The sequence below is a fragment of the Hippocampus guttulatus genome, chromosome 17 (assembly GCF_054856545.1).
Source record: "Hippocampus guttulatus isolate MCC_2025c chromosome 17, RoL_Hgut_1.0, whole genome shotgun sequence".
Classification (NCBI taxonomy): domain Eukaryota; kingdom Metazoa; phylum Chordata; class Actinopteri; order Syngnathiformes; family Syngnathidae; genus Hippocampus; species Hippocampus guttulatus.
Window position 1 is genome coordinate 779846 of NC_141277.1, and position 20126 is coordinate 799971.

The 20126-nt window shown below is 49.6% G+C and overlaps 2 protein-coding genes across 3 annotated transcripts; both read right to left on the reverse strand.

Moving 5' to 3' along the window:
* Positions 1-53: 53 nt before the first annotated feature.
* LOC147191343 (kinesin-like protein KIF2A) lies at positions 54-13026 on the reverse strand. Of its 2 annotated transcripts, XM_086135776.1 has the most exons (21): positions 12477-13026; positions 11713-11807; positions 11527-11646; positions 11386-11440; positions 10260-10394; positions 9692-9792; positions 9514-9609; positions 9371-9425; positions 9141-9303; positions 8691-8781; positions 8559-8622; positions 8372-8463; positions 8005-8147; positions 7691-7895; positions 7487-7597; positions 7286-7353; positions 2401-2478; positions 1887-2031; positions 1701-1802; positions 1487-1622; positions 54-1416 (listed from the first exon to the last, which is right to left on the reverse strand). In XM_086135776.1, the coding sequence occupies exons 1-21, from the start codon at positions 12535-12537 to the stop codon at positions 1331-1333; spliced, it is 2202 nt and encodes a 733-aa protein (XP_085991902.1). In that variant the 5' UTR covers positions 12538-13026; the 3' UTR covers positions 54-1330. The 2 variants fall into 2 exon arrangements, with proteins under 2 accessions (XP_085991902.1, XP_085991904.1); XM_086135778.1 differs by lacking the exon at positions 2401-2478.
* Positions 13027-13174: 148 nt separating this feature from the next.
* LOC147191344 (zinc finger SWIM domain-containing protein 6-like) lies at positions 13175-19616 on the reverse strand. The gene is given in 9 exon segments (XM_086135779.1): positions 13175-14979; positions 15361-15507; positions 15640-15675; positions 15678-15785; positions 15911-16063; positions 16471-16633; positions 16730-16878; positions 17000-17356; positions 18849-19616. Coding segments are annotated over 9 exon segments (2178 nt in total). The 5' UTR covers positions 19237-19616; the 3' UTR covers positions 13175-14302.
* Between the last annotated feature and the right edge of the window lie 510 nt (positions 19617-20126).

Sequence of the window (20126 nt, forward strand, 5' to 3'; positions counted from 1 at the left end):
AGCTACAAGCAGACAGGAAGCACCTAAAAAGTACAGAATAATGAACTCGCAACTTCAACCACAGGAAAAAGCTTTTTTTTTTATTATCAGCATTGTTACTACAGGATATGAAATTCGTCGAGTGAAAATTGGATTACGGCGACCCCAACGGGCCATTTGATGCAGTGCAAGCTTTGAGCTCATATCGATGAAGGTCAGTATCGATGTCAACACAGCGGGTTTTTGTCTTTTTGGGTTCGTGATATGTTTGATCTACGACAGAAATCATGTTCTACATTTTCATTGGAATCTTGAAGGCAGGCCTTTTTTAGAAAATCTTTTACTTTTTTTCCAAATCAAACCTTTGTTATTTTTATATCGATGATGACGGCTCTTATTTTAAAATCCAAATGTCATGTCATTTTTATGTATATTTAATTACTTGATTGGAAAAAGTCCCCCCTCCCCAAATAAAACACTTCTGTAATTTGTAAGGATAATAAAGGCTTTTACTTTGGAAAATCACATCAAGATTTTACCGAATCTTGACAGAAGGTTGAAGTTGAGATTTTCAAATACATTTTTGTGTAATTTGGATTTTATTTATTTTTCATAACGAAGGCCATTTCACTTTAATGTAAAGTTCAGCCCTTTACTTTGGGAAATCAACATTTTAAATGTTCTTCAATTACATTTTTTGCATTCCAATACACAATTTAGCATTTTAGTTTGGATTTTTTTTTTCAAACTGACAGCAATAAAGGATGATTGACAATTTTTTTGGGGGGGGGATTACTTTCCAAGCAAAGTTTTGCATCCTTTTAAAGGTTAATTTGGATTTTTTTTAAATTAATTTTATCAAGGTTAAAACCTTTATTTTGCAAAATCAATTTCCCCCCCACAAATTAAAATTTCATGTCATGTTATTTAGATTATTTTGCTCTACGTCTTTATTTTGTCACATTTTTTACAATTCAAAACTCCCCATCATTTCAGGCCTTGATTCTGGATTTTTTCCCCCTCTCCAAATAAAATTGTGTCCGGCGGTTTTGCATTTCCTGGCGGTAAAAGCAACCCAAAGTGCTTGAATATTATGAGCACACATACAGTGTAAAACCATTCCTATTCAACCTCAAAGGTCACATCGTCACTGACGTTCCAAACTTCGTTGGCGTAGGAGAAACAAGAATCATCCCAAAATGTGCCAACGAGTAGATGACTGCAATATGAAGAACGGTCTGCGGAGGGATGACGATGACAACGATGACAAAAATCAAGCGTGTACAGCAGAGACGACACACACTTGGGACGAGCTGCTGCCTCCCTGTTGGATGCGTGTGTGTGTGTGTGTCTAAAGTGCACGAGGCCTCTTGGGGGTGATTTGTTGGCTAGCTTGTTCCTCTTCCTGCAGTGCACAGCGGAAGGACTTGACTTTATCTGAAAGAAGAAGAGGAAGAGCCTGAGAGGTGGTCAAGATGGAGACGCGTCTCTCAGACTGGCTTTTTACCTCTCAGCTCGGTGAGGATGTCGATCTTCTGCTCCAGGATTTGTTCCAGCTGGGTGGCGTACGACTCTACGTCATAGTCCACCTCCTCCGTCATCTCCAGCAGCACCTTCTCATCCTCCAGGCAGCGGATGGACTCCTGGAATCGCAACATAGTGTCTTAATAGTGTGTGTGTGTGTGTAGAGCGCGGGAGCGAGCTGTTCTGTGAGCTCTTACCTGGAAGACGGCCCTGTGATCCTCAAGAACCTGTTCCTCCATCTCCACTAGCTGCGACACCGCCTCGTGGAAGGTGAAGAGCTGTGGGGAGACCTCCTCCTCCTGCAGATGAACACGCTTGAGGTGAAACGGGGAGCCCCCCGTAAACCCGCCTCCTAGCTCGCCTTCTGCGGACGCTACGCTCACGTTCTGTTCGCAGAGCAACTTGAGGTCATCTCTTTGCGGGGAGCTGCCCACGCCCCACTGGGCCTCCAGGACGTCGAGCTGGTTGACGTGTCCGCCCGCAAGAGGGTCCGTGATGGCCGCCGGCTCCACCGACAGCTCCTTCACCCTGACCGCACCGCACGCAGGAATGGATATTTAATTCATAGACAAGAAGAGCGGGTGTGGAATGCAATCGGGCAGGACGTGAAGGAACCAGACGAGTAGAAGTGATGAGATCAGCGTGATCTCTCAGGACGGCATGCAGCCGTGTGATGGGACAGGACGGGAACCGGTGGGAGTGAGAGCTGATGAGATGGGAAGCAATAGCGAGACGGGACAGAAAGCAGCGAGATGAGACGAGTAGTAAGCAGCGAGTCACGTGTGGCGGCGGCAGTGAGATGGGCCAGGACAGGAGGTGGCACGAGGTGGCACAGGACACGGGGAAAGGAAGCCATGGTGAGCAGTGAGCACAAGACGGCTGCAAGTGACGTCATACTCATAAGTCGGAGAAAGGTCTGAGCGAGCGCTCTGCGAAAAGGGAATATCTGAGGGGCTGATCCCGAACTCCTTCACTCTGGAAGCACAGCGGACGCACACACGTGGCAGACATGAAAGCGTCAGGCCGACGGGGCTGTGAAACTTATGCGGATTCTGTTGTGAAAAATGTTCACATCAAAAATCATTGTGGGCTAGGGGGAGGGGTCTACTTGGCTTGCGCAGTGACCGTGTCTCCTACAACGCGGCTCAATAGAGCTGGACACGCCCAGTTTTACGCCAGCTGAGCGCAGATCATGTTTTGACTGCGACTTGGTAAAGCCGTCAAGAACTTAACGTGGCCTAAAAATAGCGTTACCTGCCACCGCGGATGTGAATTTTTCCTCATTTCACACCCCTGATGGACAGTAAGGTGTTTTTTACAGCCAAAAAGGACGACCATGCACAGTAAGGCGTTTTTTGCCCCCCAAAAAAACGTCCATGTAGAGTAAGCCGTTTTTGCCCCAAAAAACGACCATGTATAGGAAGGCGTTTTTAGCCGGAAAAAAACGACCATGTATAGTAAGGCGTTTTTTGCCGAAAACCCCCCCACCATGTATAGTAAGGCGTTTTTTGCCGAAAAAAACGACATGGTATATATAGTAAGGCGTTTTTAGCCCGAAAAAAAAACGACATAGTATAGTAAGGCGTTTTTAGCCCGAAAAAAACAAATAGTATAGTAAGGCGTTTTTAGCCGAAAAAAAACGACATAGTATAGTAAGTCGTTTTTAGCCCGAAAAAACGACATAGGGTATAGTAAGGCGTTTTAGCCCAAAAAAAACGACATAGTATAGTAAGGCGTTTTTAGCCCGGAAAAAACGACCATGTATAGTAAGGCGTTTTTTGCCCCAAAAAAACGACCATGTATATAGAAAGGCGTTTTTAGCCGAAAAAAACCGACCATTTATAGTAAGGCGTTTTTTGCCGAAAAAAAAACGACCATGTATAGAAAGGCGTTTTTAGCCGAAAAAAACGACATAGTATAGTAAGGCGATTTTAGCCCGAAAAAAACGACCATATTAGCTGAAAAAATCGACCATGTATAGTAAACCGTTTTTAGCCCGAAAAAAACGACCTAGTATAGTAAGCCGTTTTTATCCGAAAAAAACGACCATGTATAGTAAGGTGTTTTTTGCCGAAAACCCCCCACCATGTATAGTAAGGCGTTTTTTGCCGAAAAAAAAACGACATAGTATAGTAAGGCGTTTTTAGCCCGAAAAAAACGACATGGTATAGTAAGGCGTTTTTAGCCCCAAAAAAAACGACATAGTATAGTAAGGCGTTTTTAGCCGAAAAAAAACGACATAGTATAGTAAGGCGTTTTTAGCCGAAAAAAACGACAGTATAGTAAGGCGTTTTTAGCCGAAAAAAACGACATAGTATAGTAAGGCGTTTTTAGCCCGAAAAAAACGACATGGTATATATAGTAAGGCGTTTTTAGCCCAAAAAAACCCGACATAGTATAGTAAGGCGTTTTTAGCCCGAAAAAAATGACATAGTATAGTAAGGCGTTTTTAGCCCGAAAAAAACGACATAGTATTTTTAGCCGAAAAAAAACGACATAGTATAGTAAGTCGTTTTTAGCCGAAAAAAACGACATAGTATAGTAAGGCGTTTTTAGCCGAAAAAAAACGACATAGTATAGTAAGTCGTTTTTAGCCCGAAAAAAACGACCATGTATAGAAAGGCGTTTTTAGCCGAAAAAAAACGACCATGTATAGTAAGGCGTTTTTTGCCGAAAACCCCCCCACCATGTATAGTAAGGCGTTTTTAGCCCGAAAAAAACGACATAGTATATAGTAAGGCGTTTTAGCCGAAAAAAACGACATAGTACAGTAAGGCGTTTTCAGCCGAAAAAAAACGACATAGTATAGTAAGTCGTTTTTAGCCGGAAAAAACGACATAGTAAGGCGTTTTAGCCGAAAAAAAACGACATAGTATAGTAAGGCGTTTTTAGCCCGAAAAAACGACATAGTAAGGCGTTTTAGCCGAAAAAAAACGACCTAGTATAGTAAGCCGTTTTTAGCCGAAAAAAACGACATAGTATAGTAAGGCGTTTTTTACCCCAAAAAAACGACCATGTATAGAAAGGTGTTTTTAGCCCCCAAAAAAAACGTCCATGTAGAGTAAGCCGTTTTTTGCCCCAAAAAACGACCATGTATAGGAAGGCGTTTTTAGCCGAAAAAAACGACCATGTATAGTAAGGCGTTTTTAGCCCGAAAAAAACGGTCAGTTGAACCGGGGTTGCCTGGACCGAACACCTGCATGTGTACCCCTACACTGCCAGTGACTGTGACTTGATCTGAACGATAGGTGTATTTGGCATGCACTATGGAGGGTTGCCAGTTAAAAAGAAAAAGTGTTTGGTGTTGTATTTTCACACATCACCAAGCGGGGTTCGAACCGGGGTTGTCTGGACCGAACACCTGCATGTGTACCCCTACACCACCAGTGACTGTGACTTGCCCGCACTATTGGCGTATTTGGCATTCACTCGGGAGAGTTTACAGATATAAAAAAAAAAAAAGCAATGTGTTTGGTGCATTTTATTTTCACATGTGACTGAGCAGGGTTTGAACCCAGGGAGCCTGGACCGAAAGCCGGCGCGTGTGCCTCTACACTACGACATATTGTCGTTTTTTTCGGCTAAAAACGCCTTACTATACTGTCGTTTTTTTCGGGCTAAAAACGCCTTACTATACTATGTCGTTTTTTTTCGGCTAAAAACGCCTTACTATACTGTCGTTTTTTTCGGCTAAAAACGCCTTACTATACCATGTCGTTTTATCCGGGCTAAAAACGCCTTACTATACTGTCGTTTTTTTCGGGCTAAAAACGCCTTACTATACTATGTCGTTTTTTTCGGCTAAAAACGCCTTACTAAACTATGTCGTTTTTTTCGGCTAAAAACGCCTTACTATACTATGTCGTTTTTTTCGGGCTAAAAACGCCTTACTAAACTATGTCGTTTTTTTCGGGCTAAAAACGCCTTACTATACTATGTCGTTTTTTTCGGCTCGAAAACGCCTTACTATACTATGTCGTTTTTTACCGGCTAAAACGCCTTACTATACTGTGTCGTTTTTTTCGGGCTAAAATCGCCTTACTATACTATGTCGTTTTTTTCGGGCTAAAAACGCCTTACTATACTATGTCGTTTTTTTCGGCTAAAAACGCCTTACTATATATACTATGTCGTTTTTTTCGGGCTAAAAACGCCTTACTATACTATGTCGTTTTTTTCGGGCTAAAAACGCCTTACTATACTATGTCGTTTTTTTCGGCTAAAAACGCCTTACTATGTCGTTTTTTTTCGGCTAAAACTCCTTACTATACTATGTCGTTTTTTTCGGGCTAAAAACGCCTTACTATACTATGTCGTTTTTTTCGGGCTAAAAACGCCTTACTATACATACTATGTCGTTTTTTTCGGGCTAAAAACGCCTTACTATACTATGTCGTTTTTTTCGGCTAAAAACGCCTTACTATACTATGTCGTTTTTTTCGGCTAAAAATGCCTTACTATACTATGTCGTTTTTTTCGGCTAAAAACGCCTTACTATACCATGTCGTTTTTTTCGGCTAAAACTCCTTACTATACTATGTCGTTTTTTTCGGGCTAAAAACGCCTTACTATACTATGTCGTTTTTTTCGGCTAAAAACGCCTTACTATACTATGTCGTTTTTTTCGGCTAAAACTCCTTACTATACTATGTCGTTTTTTTCGGGCTAAAATCGCCTTACTATACTATGTCGTTTTTTTCGGGCTAAAAACGCCTTACTATACTATGTTGTTTTTTTCGGGCTAAAAACGCCTTACTATACTATGTCGTTTTTTTCGGCTAAAAACGCCTTACTACTATGTCGTTTTTTCGGCTAAAAATGCCTTACTATACATTGTCGATTTTTTCGGAAAAAAACGCCTTACTATACATGGTCATTTTTTTCGGCAAAAAACGCCTTACTATACATGGTCGTTTTTTTTCAGCTAAAAACGCCTTACTATACATGGATGGTTTTTTTGGGGCAAAAAACGCCTTACTATACATGGTCGTTTTTTTTCAGGCAAAAAACGCCTTACTGTACATGGTCGTTTCTTTTCAGCAAAAAATGCCTTACTATACATGGTCGTTTTTTTCAGCTAAAAACGTTTTACTATACATGGTCGTTTTTTTCGGCAAAAAACGCCTTACTATACATGGTCGTTTTTTTTCAGCAAAAAACGCCTTACTATACATGGTCGTTTTTTTCGGCAAAAAATTTCATCCAAAAACGCCCTACTATACATGGTCTTTTTTTCCGTCTCAAAACGCCTTCCTATACATGGTCGTTTTTTTCAGCTAAAAACGCCTTACTATACATGGATGTTTTTTTTGGGGCAAAAAACGCCCTACTATACATGGTTGTTTTTTTCAGCTGAAAACGCCTTACTATACATGGTTGTTTTTTCCGTAAAAAACGCCTCACTATACATGGTCGTTTTTTCCGTAAAAAACGCCGTCCTATACATGGTCGTTTTTTTGGGGCTAAAAACGGCTTACTATACATACGTATTTTTAGCCCGCGTTAAGTTCTTGTCGGCTTTGCCGAGTCGCAGTCAAAACATGATCTGTGCTCAGCTGGCGTAAAACTGGGCGTGTCCAGCTCCATTGAGCCACGTTGTAGGAGACACGGTCGCCGCGCAAGGCTATTCAAGCCAAGTACCCTCCCCCTCCCCCCTAATGACTTTTGCTGTAAAAATAGAGGTTTTTTGAAAATCCTATTTTTCCCAACAGAATGCGCGGAAATTTCACAGCCCTGGTCCGATATTTGACCTCACTGGCACGGTTTGGCCGAGGCTGCTCACCTGTTGGCGTACCGAAGCGTATTCAAGGTGTTTTCGCAGGACGCCATCCCGGGAGAGATGGTGGCGATCTGCGAAGGAGAGAGAGACGGTCGTCACGTCGCCCTCATCCGAATCCCGCGAAGCGACGCGGGATGGAAAAGCCTTTTTGGTCAAACGCTTCGCTGGCGAGGATATGGAAGAAAGCGCCCAGGTGGATCTTACCATGCAAGTCCGAGAGTTTTCCCCGATGAAGGAGTCTCTCAGCACCTGAGTCAACTTGCTGGCGCGGAAAGGAGTGTGCGGTTTGTTGCGACCCAGAGCTCGGATACACTCCTGCCCGGAGTCAGCGACATCATCGGTGACACCGTCGCGTCCGCTTCGGCGCGGTTTTTTTTCGGGGGGGGGGGGGGGGGGGGGGAGTCGTACCTTGAGGGCCAGCAGGCTCTTGTTGATCTCGGCTCCTTCCAAGCGCGTCTGGCGGTCGGCGCTGGACGTGTCGGCGCCGCGCTCGTTCCCCGCCAGGTCGATGAGGGAGAACTTGCCGTGCATCTTGCCGCGGCGCCGCAGGATGATCTGGAAGACGGCGTGGCTGCGCGAGGAGTGGGCGTTGGCCGAGGTTTGGCCGGATGTCCTGAGGGAGACGCGCTATTCACGGAGGAACGCGAGGGCGGACGTTCCCGCTCTGCATCTGCTTGTACCCCAATTTGTTTGTCGGCTAAGATCCGCCGGGCGCGACGCACCTGCAGCTGTTCCCCACTTCGATGAGCTTGAGGACATCTTCCGTGCCTTTCACCTCCCGCTCCTGCAGGCCCACCACCTGCACCTGCTGCTTGCCGTCCTCCAGCACGCGCAGCTTCGCTTTGCGGTTCAGCAGGTCAAACACCTTTTGCGGGTTAGAAGCAAAAAGGCGAGATCTCGCTCATGACGTCCCGCGGGGAGCGGGAAGGCCAACCCCCCCCCCCCCCCCCCCCCGGCTTGCGCCGAGATGCGTCAGAGAGAGACGCGATTTCCTCAAACTTTTCAAAACGTGGCGGCGACCCGTCACGCTGCCATCAAAGCGCTCGGCTCGCGCGTGCAAAAGCGTCCGTCTCGCTTCGGGCGACTTACCTTGCCGCTGTAGATCTCAAAGAAGGTGGCAAAGACTTGGAGGTCCAACTTCTTGTAGATTGGCTTCTTCAGCATGAGAAACACGTCTCGGGCTGCACACGAGAAAAGAAGAAGAGGAGCTCGAAGAAGGCTTCGGGTGAGAACAAGAGTTGGCTGAAGAAGGAGCGTCGGGCCTGCGGCCCTTTACCACAGAGTGCGTAGACGCCCTTGGAGCAGTCCTGGTTCTTTCCGGAGAAGTCCCCTCCCATGGTCTAGAAGGAGACACCGACTCAAAAGAAGGCACGGCGCCGGTCTTGGCTGTCGACATCGAAGCACTCACGTGCGTCTTCCCGCTTCCCGTTTGGCCGTACGCGAAGCAGGTGGCCATCCCCCGCTCAAAGATGGTCTCCACCAGCGGCTGAGCCGTGAACCTGCAACAATGTCGGCGCCACCAGACATTCGGACGTTTACGTTGAAGAAGTATCGGCGGCCGCTATTTCTTCTCGCTCGGGAGAGCGAGCGGGCGGGCTTCGTTTGGAACATTTTTTAAAGGAAGCGCAGAAAAGCTCGAATGACAAATATGTTTCCGGTGTTGTCCGTCATTTGATGAGTCGTCAGTGCGGCGCTGAGCCAACATCCCAGAAAGAGAGCTTCAGGAATCAGGACTTTAGCTCGGCCGCCAGGTGCTATGGTAGCAGTTAGCGCCGCGCGTGCGGGCCACTCGGACGGACGGACGGACGGACACGTGACGTGTGATATTGCGAGATGCCGTCTCGCCGGTGCGGCGTACCTGTAGACCATCTCGTTGGTGGAGTTCTCATCGAAGGCGTAGTCAAAGCGGAAGGTCTGGTTCTCCAAGTAGCGCGTCAGGTCCACCTTCTGCTTGGGCTCGTGGACCATCACCACGTCTTTGCTGGGAATGGTGATCACGTCCAGATCTTTGACGGACACTTCTGCAAGGGCGGAGACACGGATCGGGTCGGCGCGCGGCTCAGCGACTCCCGCGACACGCCGCCTTACCTTTTTTATTGAGCGGCCGCGCCCGCACGCACACGCATATCCGATGTTCCTCGATCTGCAGCGGAAACAAAAGGTTGAGTGCTTGTCGCTCGACGGCGATTGGATTTGGTTTCCCTCGCACTGAATAGAAACGCAAAGTATACCAGGTCAGTGGAAGTCAAGGGCCGGTAGTCCAGACTGGCCCGGAAGTCTCGGATCATGCACATGATCTCGTAGTTTGGCAGGTTCACGTCAACTTCCTGCAAACCACACGCGCGTTGTGTCACATACGATTGTGTGTGTGTGTGTTTTGTGTGTGTGTGCGTGCACGCGTGCTCCCGCCTGAGCTCGTTTTTCTCGGAGTTCCTGCTGCTGAAGTCGGCGCCTCTCTCGCTTCTCCTGCAGCTTCTCCACTTCCTTCACGCAGTTGGACTTCTTTCGCGCTGCGGGAGCACAAAAAGTCGTCAGCGTCACCGCTTCAAATCCGACAAGAATGGGGACATTTTTGTTGGACGGGAAGAGTTTATTTTGGATTTTTTAAAAATTTTATTTAATTTTTAATACTCAACATCATGATTTCATGTGAATGTCTGCTTGTCTGAAAGACGAGGCGAGGTGTGTTGCCAACTCCAATGGAACACCTCTGTAAACATTAGTTGAGGTCAATCCAAGCAGGTTGCGAGTCTTGAGTATCGTACGTGTGAGAATATAAGCTGAGATAAGATCAACTTTGATAGTTCCACAATGGAGAAATTTGCAAGCTCTCATACAAATATGTGTGTGTGTGTGTGTTAGGACTCATCTCCCTCAAAGACTCTTTTGAGGCGGTCTCGTCAAGCTGTGAGCATCATGACATCATCGTGCTCAAGGGCCAAGGGTGTGTGTGTGTGTGTGTGTGTGTGTGTGTTACCATTCTGCTGCTGGATCAGCGATTGGTTGGCTGCTGTTGGAGCTGCTGCGGGCTGGGTGGTGATGGACGGGGGAGGGGGCTCAACGTGCTGGCCGTGCTGGCTCGGACGAGCTCGGGTGGTTCCCACCGCCGCAGCTGAAGAGTCACGCGATCATCCACAAGTGGAAATCGGGAATCAAGTGATGACAAGGTTTCAAGTTGCCGCGTAATCAACCCGCAAACACTTCTCACGCTTGACTGCCGTGGTCCTCCATGAGTCTGTTATTCGTGGTTAAAATTTGGGCGGACTCTTGGAAGGACCCCCAGAAATTGCCGACATCTGCCTAAAACCCAAAATGGATTCTCGGGGCAGACTCGCCTGGCAAATTTGGTCTTCGCCAAGGTCACAAGCACGGAAACGGGATGAACGTTTCGAGTATGGACAAGCGAGCCACAAAACGGTGCAAAAATCGTATCGAATGAGCCCGGCAAGCGGCGACCTCCAACATGCTAAACCGGTGGTGGGCAAACCACGGCCCGCGGGCCGAATCCGGCCCGTTGGTCTTTTTAATCCGGCCCGCCGAAGGTTGGTCCACAATTAAGGTTCGATGTGAATGATTGCATTCATTTCAATTGGACTTGTAATGACAGGCATTTCACCGCCAGGTGGCGCATTGACTTGAAGTTGCAGAACACGGGGGGGGGGGGGGGGCGGGGCAATCTTTTCGACCACCTAGTACCTCTGTATCGCTCTACTTCTACTGGTCTGACCACAACCCATCTGCAGCGATGCACAGGCTAAAATAGGTCATCAACAACACTTTTGTCATTTAAAAAAAGTATATTAATACCGTACTTTCATGCTTTTGTTCTGTTGATGTTTGATATGGGCTGTCAACAAATGCAGTTTTTTTTTTTTTATGTACCATAGCTGGTGCTGACCTGGCCCTTCTGTCAAATTTTAAAAGTCAATGCGGCCCCCGAGCCAAAAAGTTTGCCCACCCCCGTGCTAAACCGAAGACGCATCTGTTGAGCCTAATCTGCCAAATGTAGTTGACATCATCATCATTATCGAGTAGATCAACAACACTCGGCGACATCCTTGTCGGCCAATGGTGCGATGGCTAACTTTGTCGAGCAGGCGTACCTCTGTTCTCCCGCGGGGCGTTCTCGGGTTTGGGTATCGCGGTGGTTCGTCGAGTCTGGGGAGGGCGGAGAAAGAAAAAAAAAAAAAAGCAAGTTGAAAGCGCAAATCGAGGCCCGTTTAATACGACGGAGAAGAGCGCACCTTGGGCACTTTGCTGGGCTTGGCAACGTTGGAAGGAGGGGGAGCCGTCTCCGGACTCGGGGGCACGTCTTCCTCGGGGGCGAGATCCGGGTTCAGTGCAAAGACGCTCTCCAGGTCGATCTACGACAAGAGAATAGTGGGAGTATTCCGATGAAGCAGAAAACGTCTGCGGTGGAGGATGCGTACCTCTTTCCCTTTGGTGTCGCCGTTCTCGATCCATTCCACCGTCACGCTGTCGTTGTCCTCGTGCAGCGACGTGACCATCGCCTGGTGGATTCGACCTGCGCGTGGGGAATTTCAAACGACATGATATGACCCGAGTGAGAAACTACGTTGAAGTGAGACAGGACATAACTTTGTCTAATAGGAATATAAAGCTTTCCCGCCATTTTGCGGCATCTACTATCCAATCGCGGAAGGGCAAGGACTGAAATTGACACGTCAAACAAGAAACACAAGCAAAAACAACGGTGGACCTTGAGGATCCAAAAGGCTCCGTGCTGGACCCTGGTCAGGGCGTGGCAGCATGACAGGCCCACTTGACTGACAGCCAGCCCAATGTGCCGCATTTCAAAGCGCAAGAAGAATATAAAGAAGCCATTCGAAGGAAGACGCTATCTACTCCTGGGATGGAGACCTCTCCCTCCTCCTTCTTTCACTCCACCCTCCCTCATCACCGGCGGATGCAGGACACACATCCGACACCGGTGGACCGCGAGAGGAATACCTCGGCAGGGGGGGGGGGGGCAAGTGACATCTCTTACTAGGTCGAGTGACAGCCACCCGGTGTCAGAATGGCAAAAGCCCGCCGCGGCGGACATGTTAGGTCGGGAAAGAAAACGATGACGACGGGGATGTTGCGAGTGCTTGCTTGCTAGCTGCCGTGAACGTTTGCTCCATTCCGGCGGTGGCACACGGATGTCAGTCATTCGCGGGCTCGGCTTGCCTACCGTCACTCCGCTTTATCTCCACGTAGATGCCCACGAAGATCTTCCCGTAGATGGCGGCCATCGCCACCCCCGCGTCTCTCCCCCAGCCCCCTCCCCTGCTTTATTTATTTAAGTAAAGGGTAATTTGGTGAGCTCGCGCGTGCCAAGTTGCGTTGGCCGCTGGTCACCGGGCAGAGGGAGGGCGGGGCTCGAGCGCGCATGCGCGGACGTCGGCCATCCAGCGTCACCGTCGACGCTGCTCAAGCGCAACAATGACAGCGTTTCGTCGCATTAGCATAATCATCACATAAGGAGCTACTTGAAGCATAGGACGGCATACATTGAAATGGGGTTTTATCTGGAAACCTAATCGGGAAGGGCCGTGGGCGTGCCGGAGCCCATCGCAACCCCTTTTCGGGGTACGGCCTGAACTGAGCACCAACCATTCACACCTATTCGAGTGTTCCATGGAGCTGCCGTGCATGTTTTTGGAATGCGGGAGGAAACCCGACTACCGGGAGAAAAACCCACACAGGCACGGGGAAAAACATGCAAACTCCAAGCAGGAGGGCCGCAGCCTGGAATCGAACCCCTCTGCCCTGTGAGGCGGAAATGCGAAGTACGCCGTGCAGCCCCAAGTAATATTCAATAGAGCAGTATTCGATGGAATTATTTTGAACTCAAAGTTCAGAAACGATGCGAAGTTCAAATAAGCAAAATAATTCCAATGTCTTTATAATTTAAAATGTAAAAGTTAAAATATTTTCGTCAGGGTGCCCCGCCAACATCTTCGTTTTTGAACTGTTTCTTGACAAAAGCATGCTACAGCCTAGTAATTAAGACCAACAATGCTTTTAAATTCTGGGAAATAACCTGTCTCATTTCAAGTTCCAATTTACACATTTGTTTGAATTTACTCATTATGAACACACGATGGCGGTAGACGACCAAAAAAAAGTTTCTAAAAATCATCATCTGTAATTGGCAAAGGACCCCTGCGACGCCCCCCTCACAAAAAATGTCAACAGTTCATTTCTGAAACAAAAAAATAATAATCCAAAACGAAAATGTTTTTTGAACAAGTTTGTAAAACAGTGATTTTGTTCCATAAAGGAATCAGTGTATCAAACATCAGTTTCATGAGCATGTAGATGTTTTAAGTCGAGTGTGATAAATAACATTCTCTAAAACAAAAGGCGCTAACAACATGCAAAATGGGGGGGGGGGGGGTACTGCAGCTTCAAGTATTGTGCCTCACATAGACTCTTCTGTGGCGTCATAACTTAACATATATTTGTTGTCCATAAACTTTTGCTATGTACATTAAAATGCTTTTGTTCTCTTTTCTTCTTGTGTTGCTTTTTTTCCCTGAGCAGGTTTTTGTGTAACGCGCAACTCGCGAGCGAGACCACCACGAGGGCTTTCCCTGAAAATGGGACGGAACCCGAACACGAGGATTGGGGCCTGAACGGCAAATTTAACCCAACCCATACCGGGATCCACCTCGAACCAACCTGGACCCTAACGTGACCAATTCGATCTCCCGAACCTAAACCGACCCTAACATGACCCCCATTCAAATTCAAAGCCCCCCCCCCCACCCCTCCCAAAAAAAAGCAACACAGAAATTCTCACAGGCACAGCCAGTAACAGTGAACCCAGATTGAGCGCATCTCATCGTTGGTCATTTGCATCTTGGCCCGTTCACGTGAAATGTTTCAAACACTCAATAAGACTTTAGGTTCACTTCAAGTTGTAAGTAAAAGTGGCGTTTTGGTCACCCCCCCCCCCCCCGCAATTCCTTTTGCTCTCCATCTGTCAGCTGAAGCGCTCTCGCACGAGCAGCATCAGTTTCTTTTTGCCCTTGTAGATTTGCTTGAGGTTGTCGATGAACCGCGTGAACGGCGCGTGGCTGTGGTGCGCCATGAGGAAGGTCTCGCGCGCCTTACCGAGGAAGTCGGCGTGCATGGGGACGCTCTCTCGGTACAGCAACTCGCCCAGACCGCTGTAGGCACCGGCTGGAGCAGGATTTCGGGAAAGCGCGCACGTCTCACAGAATATTCAGAGCTCTCCAATTTCCAGAGCTGAGCCAAAATGGCTCCTCGGCCCCAAAATGGCAGACATTCCTCTCTCTTTTCAAGCATAGCGGACCGCCTTATCCAAAACACCGGGCAGAGCGCGACTTCGATCGGATTTGACGAACCCTCCAGCAAGATGGCGGCTTGCTTGCGGAAGACGTTCAGCAGCACGTCGTCCAGCTCCAGCCGCCGCAGTTTGGCCAGCAGCCGCTCCTCGTTGCGACACACCTTCTCCTGCGCGTAGAGCCCGTCGGGCATGGCCCGCTGCTGCCCGAGGCCGAGCAGCGCCACCTCCACCGCCAGCGCCGCCGGCGTCTCGCCCCCGTCCAGGACCGCGTCCGTCTCCGTCTCGGTGAGGGCGCTGAAGAGGGTGCCCACGGGGTCCAGCGGGTGGCCCACCCAGCCCTCCAGGTTGGTGATGGACGTCATGCCCTTGTGGCGCTCCTCTGCCCGCGCGCGCACACACACACACACACACACACACACACACGTCATTTCTAGATTTGACTACAGCACGGAGGGGCTGAGGTGGTTTTAAGAAATCAGTTGTTCGTGATAATTAATTGATCCGATTTTTTTCCCCAAGTAGCATAAAATAATAAGCTGCTTTACATCCACATCTGGCCCGTGAGGAATTGTCATACTTGTTACACTAATGTAGCCATTAACTCATTCACTACCAGCCAATTCTGGACCAAGTCTGAAAAGACGTATAAAAACGTCTTTGGGAGTGAATGAGTTAAAAAAAAATTGAATTCTTATCCCATTAAATAAAAACATGCAGTAAAAAAAAAAAATTGATATCTCATTTTTGAAAAATCAGAAACCTTTCTTGAGACTGCGGAAGAGCTGGAGCTCCTCGTGCTGCTCCTTTCGTAGCGTGTTGACGACGGCCACGGCCAGCCGGAGCGCCTCCTTGGGGTACCCGTGAGCGCGAAGGGCGTCCACGCGGACACACGCCGTGGGGACGTGCTCTAGAAAATCACAATTCTTGCTCTGGTGATTGTTCCCGCGCCGCGCGCTAAAGTTTACACGTTCGCGCTATCGCCCGTGCTAATTTCCTTCGACGGCATTTAGCACGACGCCCGTTTCGCGGTTCATCTCACCGCGCCACAGGGGCCGCCCCCGGCCGTCAAAGAGGTCCGGGCAACGGCGCGGCGGTCCTCGGTGAGGATGAGCTGCAAGTGGGGGTCCTGCCAGTGGAGGTCGCAGGCCTCCACGGCCCACGTGAACACCGTGCGCCGAGGCGAGTCTGCGTGGGGGAGGGAGGGCAGCGCCGTTGGCGGAGTTTAGCGGCTCGCGACTTGGCGTGAAGGGAGTCGCCCGCCGGTCCTGTTGATCTTCAAAAAGAGGAGCGGGGGTGAAGCGGCTGCTCACCGCGGCCGAGGTTGCCGAGCTGGCTGCCGCCCTGGTTTCCGTCCTCCAGGGGGCACACGTCCACGCCGTTCCAGCGGCGGAGCTGCTTCAGCCACTTCGACTTCTGCTCGGGCTTACAGTGGGGGTTGAGGACGACGCACATCCACAGCGCCCCTGCGGGGGCAACGCGTGCAAGGTTAGGGGCCATTTTCTATTCTCTTTGCAACTTTGCCCAGACAGTATTCGTTCCACTTTTGCCGCGATGTCGTGACGGACGGCACGAGCTATCGCAGAGAGCCTTGGATGTGCGCAGCGGGTGACAAATCAAGCAAAAGATTCTGAAAAACGCCTTCTGCGTGCAGAACAAGCTGCTGCCCCCTACTGAGGAGGAGGACAGAGAAATGACCGACGTTAGCAAGTTCATGCTAACGTCGGTGAAGTTCGTGGAGATGTTCAATGGCAACGACTCCCAACGCAATCAACGGCGGCAACCCACTTTCGGATCATTCCGACAAACCCTTGACACATTTTATGACGAACGAGCATTTCCTTTGAATTCTCGACAAAAGACCTCCAAGTACCGAGTTGGTTCCAGAGCTGCCTGTGCTTGTCGGTCATGGTGCTCATCAGGGTGGGCCTTTGTTGACGCCGCAGCGCCACCCGGGGGTCCCCCATGAACTGCTCGGTGATCAGCGTCAGCATGCGGGCGCCGTTGGAGTCGCGCATCTTCAGCATCTCTCGCATCTGAGCCCCCCCCCCCAAAAAAAACAACGCAGTGTGAGGGGAGGAGGGGGGGGGGCGACGATAACGCGTCGGAGGAGGGTCGGCGGGTCGGCTCGCCTTGCTGAAAAGGAGGTTGAGCTGCTTGCCGGGGCAGCCGCAGCCGCCCTGGGACAGGAGCTGCTTGACCTGCTCCTGGACTTGCGCCTCATCCAGATGCCAGCAGTTGTCGTCGTCCGCGCCGGCCCCGGCCGTTGGGTCGGGGGCACCTGGAGACTACCGCAAACGGGATGACAAGTCACGCGTATGCGCGCGTATATTTATTTTCACGTTTTGCCCGGACGAGAGGGGCAGCGGCGTTTTTCGTCGCGGGGCGAGCACGGCGCTCACCGTGCACCTGGTTGATCTCAGAGTTCCGCGACCTGATGTCGTCGGCCAGCTTCTGCGCGGTGGGCAGCACCTCGGTGTGGTGCACCGTAATCAAATACTGGACCAGCTTGTGCAGCTGGTCGCGGTTCATCTGGAGCAGCGTCTCCGAGATGGGCGGCCGCAGTTCCGCCCGTTCGGGGCTGCGCAGGCGGCACAGCGCCAGCGCCACCACGTGGGCGCAGTAGCTGATGTCCTTGTTGCCGCAGCCGCACGTCACCGCCGTGATCTTGCAGCGGTCGAAGCTCACGCTCACCTTGCGCAGCAGCTCCGGCTCCGAGGGCGTGGCCGGCTCGCGCACCGTGCCGCTCAGGTGGAAGCCTGCGTCCCAGACAAGAACGTTTGAGCAACTACGGGACTTTGAGGCCCAAACGGGTTGCCGAGAGAAGGAAGTCGAGATGTTCCCTTGTTGTTCTCCGAACAGCAAAAGTAACAACAACAACAACAACAACGCTGGCTCATCTTGGGGGAAAAAGAGCAAGGAAAAACTTTTTTCCCAAAGCAACCAAACCACCTACTAGTACTTGGTTTCAGAAGGGACAGATCAAGAGGATATATACAGCCCAAAAAAATCAAAATAAATACGAGCAATGGTCACCATCACTAGCTGGGGGGATTTATTGCATCACCCATGGCTCCAAGGTCCTTGGGAAAAACTTTGGGCGAAGGAAGACGTGACACGCGCATTTGCTTTTGTGACATGTCAAAGGTTCTTTGAACAGTCGGGGACTTGGCGCGATCTCAGACCGAGACGAGGACGGCTGTCGCCGGCACGCCGCGTTCATATCGTTTGAATCAATGCAAAGGTACGTTAGCGACCGAACGTGATTTGGGGATGTCAGTGTGCAACGCTATATGATGTCAATATAAGGTGTCATACCAATTTGATCAAGGCAGTGTTTGAAAAGTCAAGCAAGGTGGCATTTTGGGGAGATTTTCTTAAAAGCTGTTGTTTTTATTTGTTTTTGTTTTTCTTTGTTAATAGATCCAAAAATTACGCGTGACAATGACCATCTGTAAGATTGCCTTTGAATTTTGTAAAAATTTCTAACAGGCCAATGTGACAGAGAACAGGAGGGTTTTCAGTGCAACACGATTCATTTTGGTGGCAATTCCACAGAGAATTCCGAAGCATGTGACATCTCCTCCCCACGGTATTCACACTTTACTCCTTTCCTGTCCTTACTCGCCAGGGTGGCTAATAATGCTCTCCATTTACAGGGTTACATTTACCGAAGTAATTTTAGGACAACACTGTATTGTTGTTGTAGCGCTCGAACTGCTGTTATCTCCGTCAGCCTGCTGCAAGTGTTGACATTTCAGTTTCATGCTTGAGTTTGAAAATAAATGTACTCTCCCCAGAGTTGTTCCTCGCTTGGATATACGTTGTGAAGTACTTGCATAGCATCATGATTACATGCATCGGGCATAGAAACGAAGCTGAGGGAGCTCAAATGTTTTTCGAAAAGTTCAAAGTAACAAACAAACGTTAAGAAACACGCAAACAGACTAAGAGAGACTAAGTAGTTTCGAATATATTCTTGATTTGTTTTTGTTCGAACCAAGAGGCTCAAAAGCGTCCCTTTGTGTGCATGCATTTTAATTCCATTTGGGGAGTTTAAAGGTTGCAATGGAAATGCAAAGTGCCCGAAGCAGAAGGCGTTGCGTTCAAAGCCTTCTCAGACATCCCCATTGAGGGAATTTAAAGCCCCATTGTCGCCTCCTTTGTGACCACTCCGCAATTTACGAGTTGTTTGGGGCAAGGGTTCATCACTCCCGGTATCTGGTATGTAAAAGAACATATTCAACTCACCCGCTTGCAAGACGTGGTCCACGCAGCCGCCATCCAGGAGGGCGACGCCGCGGCGGAAGGGCAGCCGAGGTTCGTCGCCGCTCTCCGGTCCGCCGAGATCCTCCGCCCCGCTTCCGAACGACGAATACATGCAGATCTCTCGCTCGCTCCTCGGGAAGGACCAGTACACTATCCGCCGTTGCACGGGCTCCGGAATCCGCTCGAAACGCTCCTCCACCCGCTGGAAAGGCCACTTTTCTGCCACCCGCCTCGCCGCTACGTCTAGCAGCGACTCCGGGCTCTGCATGACGCCCGCCGACGAAGCCCCGACCCCGGCTTGCTGGTCTGGCCGACACGTCGAGCCGTAGCCCGGCCTGCAGCAAAGCCGCTTGGCCGCGCGCTCCGCCATGCTAGCTCGGCTCGAACGGCGACGAAAAGTCAACGCAGCGCCACGCGACGGGGAAGCGAAAGTGTTAGCCACAACTCGGTTGTTCGCCAAATCATCATTTTAAGGAACTCAAGTGGGGGGGGGGGGGGCAAACCCCTTTGTTGACAAACGAAGGGAAGGCGGGTCACTCCGGTCCGGTTAGTTCCGTGCTAACTGAGGATTCCGCGCACAATTCCCAAACAGACTTTGCGAGCCGCGAATGTGAGACGCTCCCAAGCCGGAACGGAGGAGGATCTAATTCGACACCTCTACCGGTGGGCGTCGAAAGGTGGGGGTGAGCTTAGTTTAGCCAACCCCAGCGATGCGTGCACGGAGGCGGCCTGCCTGTCAACACTGGAGCCTCGTGGTGGGGTGGAGGGACCGGGAAAGAGGAGGGCCATGAACTCAACACCGCCCCGTGTAACGTTTACGTATCCGCTGGAAAGTCGGACCGTTTAAAATCCGCACGTCCAGATTCAGTCACTCCGCATGAACCAGAGGAGTCGGCAGTGTGACCAAAAAAAGTCGTGTCGTGTCAAGTTGGGCTACAACTTAGGTTTGACAATCAAATCGTCCGAATAAATGAAAAAGTTGTTGACCAGGTTCTCGTACTTCTGCCACACGGTGGCGCCAAACCACAGCAACGAGCTGGTTGGAAGGCAGGCCGGGAGTAGAGTTGAGTCATCCCAGCATTGTTTGGACAGACACAAAAACAGAAGCTCTTCATTTCCTCTTACACTAGACACACATTTTCCTCGTTATCAAATACTTGCTAAAGTGGGTGAAATGTTACTTGCTTTTGCCGCGATGAGTAGTAGGTACTACAGAGTACTAGAAATGGTACTTTTTGAAAAAGCAGGTCGTTTCGGGGA

Excerpts from the sequence above, each read along its gene's own strand:
- LOC147191343 (XM_086135776.1), bottom strand. The coding sequence starts at position 12,537 with ATGGCCGCCATCTACGGGAAGATCTTCGTGGGCATCTACGTGGAGATA. Across the intron at positions 8,782-9,140 it reads ACCAACGAGATGGTCTACAG|GTTCACGGCTCAGCCGCTGG; the intron begins GTACGCCGCACC and ends ACATTGTTGCAG. Across the intron at positions 8,148-8,371 it reads TTGAGATCTACAGCGGCAAG|GTGTTTGACCTGCTGAACCG; the intron begins GTAAGTCGCCCG and ends AACCCGCAAAAG.